The 4,274-nt window shown below is 46.0% G+C and overlaps 1 protein-coding gene across 1 annotated transcript; it reads left to right on the plus strand.

Annotated features, from left to right (window-relative positions):
• Positions 1-520: 520 nt before the first annotated feature.
• Positions 521-1,641, plus strand: LOC146542364 (uncharacterized). The gene is given in 2 exon segments (XM_085214105.1): positions 521-916; positions 918-1,641. Coding segments are annotated over 2 exon segments (1,080 nt in total). The 5' UTR covers positions 521-560.
• The last annotated feature ends 2,633 nt before the right edge of the window (positions 1,642-4,274 follow it).

Below are 4,274 nucleotides of genomic sequence, written 5' to 3' on the forward strand. Positions count from 1 at the left end.
CACATCTTCCACCCAAAATATGTAAATATGTTTATTTTAGCTAAGCATGTTTACAGCAATATTTCACAAAGTATAAAGACAAACTTTTCTATTATTTTTAGCCCTGCATATCAATTCTCTCCATTTTGCAACTAGATTGCACATGAAGCTCATGAGCTTCCTAGCAAAATCTTGTGTTAGTTGTATCTGTATGGGGCTGCTGAATCACGGCCTGAACCTTTGATTGATCACCTGAGGCGAGCAATGAGTCAGCCACGGGAGCACAGGTGAAGGCAATTCACCTGTGCTGCAGGAAGGGGTGGTGCCTGGCTCCACCTCTCCTAGACCCATTTAAGAGCTGACTGCCAGTGGGGAAGGATCTGTCTGGAGATCTGCTCCATCAGGAGTTCATCTTGTGAGCCCAAGACAGGGTGAGTGACTTTCTCTCATTTTCTCCAATATAAATTATATTAGCCAAGCTCCTGGATATATATATATATATATATATATACATACACACCATCTGTATGTCCATTGATTAAACAATTGGAGAGCCAGGCAGGCCAAATCCACTTTACATCATGTCTCTCTTACGGAGTTTCTATAAATGGGTCAAGGGGGAGAACACCATTCCCCTTGACAAAATGATCCCCGGGCAGATCCCAGGGTTTCTGGGATCTCCTTATTATCAACTGGCAACTATAATTGAGAAATGGGGTCTCCTGTGTGCTTTGGAGAATATTTCCCCAGTACGCTTAACAGAATACTTTCAGGGACTGGGCAAAGATGTCTTAACTACAAAAGAAAGGCAATTAGCTGCATCCACAGTGGCATGGCTGCTGTTGAATGCTTTAAATCAAGCAGAGACAAGATTAGATAACTTAGAAAATGAAAATCAGCTACTAAAAGCTTGGATTGACAAATTGGAGCAAGAACTTTGTATTGACAGGGAAAAAAACAACTTTACAGTCTCTAGGTCAGGTCCGTAGTATTTCAGTAGATGATAGTCACACCTCTGAAGTAGCGGACCTGGTTCAAGAGGAAAGCAGGAGTTCCAAGTCAGACCTAGAGGTTCCAGTTATGGCGGATCCCCTGGAACTCCATCCTATTATAACTCAAAAAACAAAAAAGGTCCAAGATAGACCAGCAGGGGTGCCCCCTGATCAATGGCCCCCTGCCGGAACACATTTGCATGTGACAGCCAGACCGTACACTCCTACTGAATTAATGGACCTGGTGCAGCGATTTTGGCAGAGGCCGAGAGACAGTATACCTGCATGGCTGCTCAGGTTATGGGATTCAGGAGCAGAAAGTGTTATAGTTAATGGGCTGGAAATGGCAAAGCTGGCCACCATAACATTACATCCTGCTGTCAGGCAAAGACTATACGCTGCCGTCCAGTATACCAATGAGAACCACTCAATAATAGATTGGTTAATGGCAGCATGCCGGATGGTCTGGCCAAATAAAACAGATATTCCCTTAAACATAGGACTATGGTCCTCCATGGAGGACCTTCAAAATTACATTTGCGAGTTAGGCATGAGAGAAGCAATATATGAAGACTCATATGATAGCCCGGATATGATCAAGTTCTCGGCGGGCATGCAAGATTTAATTTTACAACAGGCCCCTTCCCACCTATATGGGATTCAATATTAAATCCTCTGGTGACCTCGGAAGCCGTAGTTCAGCAGGTTGCTCAGATAGTAGCTGATCTGGGGGAGACAGAACGCCTACAGACTAGGCGCAACATTCGGATGTTAGAAGAAGCTGAGGTCCTGCCGGTGACTAAAACCGAGACGCCGGCTATTCGAGCTCCTCGATTGGGACCCATAACGGTTTCCCGAAAACGAATGTTTAATAACCTAATTCGAGCTGGGGTCCAATTTGCTAAGATTGACTGCCAGCCTAACCATGTCCTTCTCCAGCTTTGGAGACAGCTAAAGGACAATCAAAAATTTCAAAACTACTCTAAGAAACCAAGGGTAAGAATTATAGAGAGGATACCAACAATAACATGGAACCTAGAAGACTTCATTGTTCCTAATAGGAAAAAAAAAAAAAGCCGCCTCAAGTGTCTCGGGCCACGATGCCTGAGCCATTGGAAGCAAAAGAATTGGCCCTAGCATAGTTCATGGCGTGACGGGGGATGTTAGTTGCCCTAGGGCCTCCAGACAGGACTGGAGGCCCTATGTCGAATTAACGATTTATTGGTCCCAAAAAAATATTCAGAGATTTATGGCATTAGTGGACGCTGGAGCAGAAACATCAATCATTTACGGAGATCAAAACAAATTTCATGGAGTTATGATTAGTGGTTTTGGGGAACAAACTATTCCTGTCACCCAAACATGGTTAAAATGGGGGGTTGGGCATCTCCCACCCTGGGAGTATAAGGTATCTATTGCCCCAGTCTAGGAATACATCTTGGGCATAGATATTCTATGTGGTCTGGCTCTCCAGACAACCGTGGGAGAGTTCAGACTCCGACAGAGATGTATTAGTATCCGGGCAGTGCAGGTAATATTAGGAGGCCATGTGAAACGTGGGCCAATTTGCCTGCCAAAACCGTGCCGGATTACTAATGTGAGACAGTACAGACTCCCAGGTGGGCAGGACGAAATATCAAAAACGGTGCAGGAATTAGAAAAAGTGGGCATTATAAGACCTGCCCACAGCCCATATAATTCCCCCATGTGGCCAGTGTGAAAGTTGGATGGCACATGGAGAATGACAGTAGATTACAGAGAATTAAATAAGGTCACTGCCTATTCATGCAGCCGTACCCAATATTGCTTCCCTAATGGACACATTGAGTAGGGAGATAAAAACCTATCATTGTGTCCTAGGTTTAGCAAATGCATTCTTCAGTATCCCAATTACTGAAGAATCGCAAGATCAATTTGCATTCACATGGGAAGGCAAGCAGTGGACCTTTCAGGTCCTGCCACAAGGGTACGTGCATTCACCAACATATTGTCATAATCTAGTGGCGCGTGACCTGGCTGACTGGAAAAAAACGGATCATGTAACTTGTATCACTATATTGATGATCTCCTGCTGACATCCAACTCACTGGAGGCGGTAGGACAGGCGGCAGATTCATTAACTGCCTATTTACAGCAGAGGGGATGGGCTATAAATCTCCAAAAGGTGCAAGGTCCGGGCCTGTCTGTAAAATTCCTGGGGGTGGTTTGGTCAGGAAAGACCAAAGTACTGCCCAGTGCTGTCATAGATAAGGTTCAGGCATTCCCAGTCCCTACAACATCGAAGCAGCTGCAAGAGTTTCTAGGTGTATTAGGTTATTGGCGTTCTTTTATACCTCACCTAGCGCAGCTGCTAAGGCCACTGTATAGACTCACAAAAAAGGGGCAGCTTTGGGATTGGGGGAAAACAGAACAGGATGCTTTTCAACAGGTGAAACTGGCAGTTAAACAAGCCCAGGCATTGGGTATATTTGATCCTACCTTCCCAGCCGAGTTGGATGTTCACATCACTCAAGATGGCTTTGGTTGGGGCCTGTGGCAACGCCAGAGTTCTGTTTGGACCCCCATTGGTTTCTGGTCTCAGGTTTGGCATGGAGCAGAAGAGAGATACAGTATGATTGAAAAACAGTTATTGGCTGCCTATTCAGCACTGCAGGCAGTAGAGCCAATAACTCAAACGGCTGAAGTTATAGTCAAGACCACTCTGCCAATTCAGGGGTGGATAAAAGATCTGACCCACCTTCAGCCAATGGGCAGAACTGCGAGCCGTGTGGATGGTTATAACTAAAGAACCCGGTGATGGTATCCTGAACATCTGTACGGATAGTTGGGCTGTGTACCGAGGGCTCACTTTGTGGATCGCACAGTGGGCCACCCAAGAATAGACTATCCATGCCCGGCCGATTTGGGGCAAGGACATGTGGTTAGACATATGGAATACAGTCAAACACAGGACTGTACATGTCTACCGTGTTTCTGGTCATCAGCCCCTACAGTCACTGGGAAATGATGAAGCCAACACGCTGGCCCGAGTTCGATGGATTGGGAATTCACCATCTGAGAACATCGCCCGTTGGTTACATCAGAAGCTACAGCATGCAGGACAAAAGACAACGTGGGCAGCTGCTAAAGCATGGGGACTGCCCGTACAGCTACCTGACATCACCCAGGCATGCCGGGATTGCAACACTTGCTCAAAGATGAGACTGAGACCGCTGCCCGAAACAACAGCCCATCTTGCTAAAGGACATAATCCTCTCAAGAGATGGCAGGTTGATTACATCAGACCCCTTCCTCGGTCTGAGG

The sequence above is a fragment of the Meleagris gallopavo genome, chromosome Z, assembly GCF_905368555.1.
Source record: "Meleagris gallopavo chromosome Z, MGAL_WU_HG_1.1, whole genome shotgun sequence".
NCBI classification, from domain to species: Eukaryota; Metazoa; Chordata; class Aves; order Galliformes; family Phasianidae; genus Meleagris; species Meleagris gallopavo.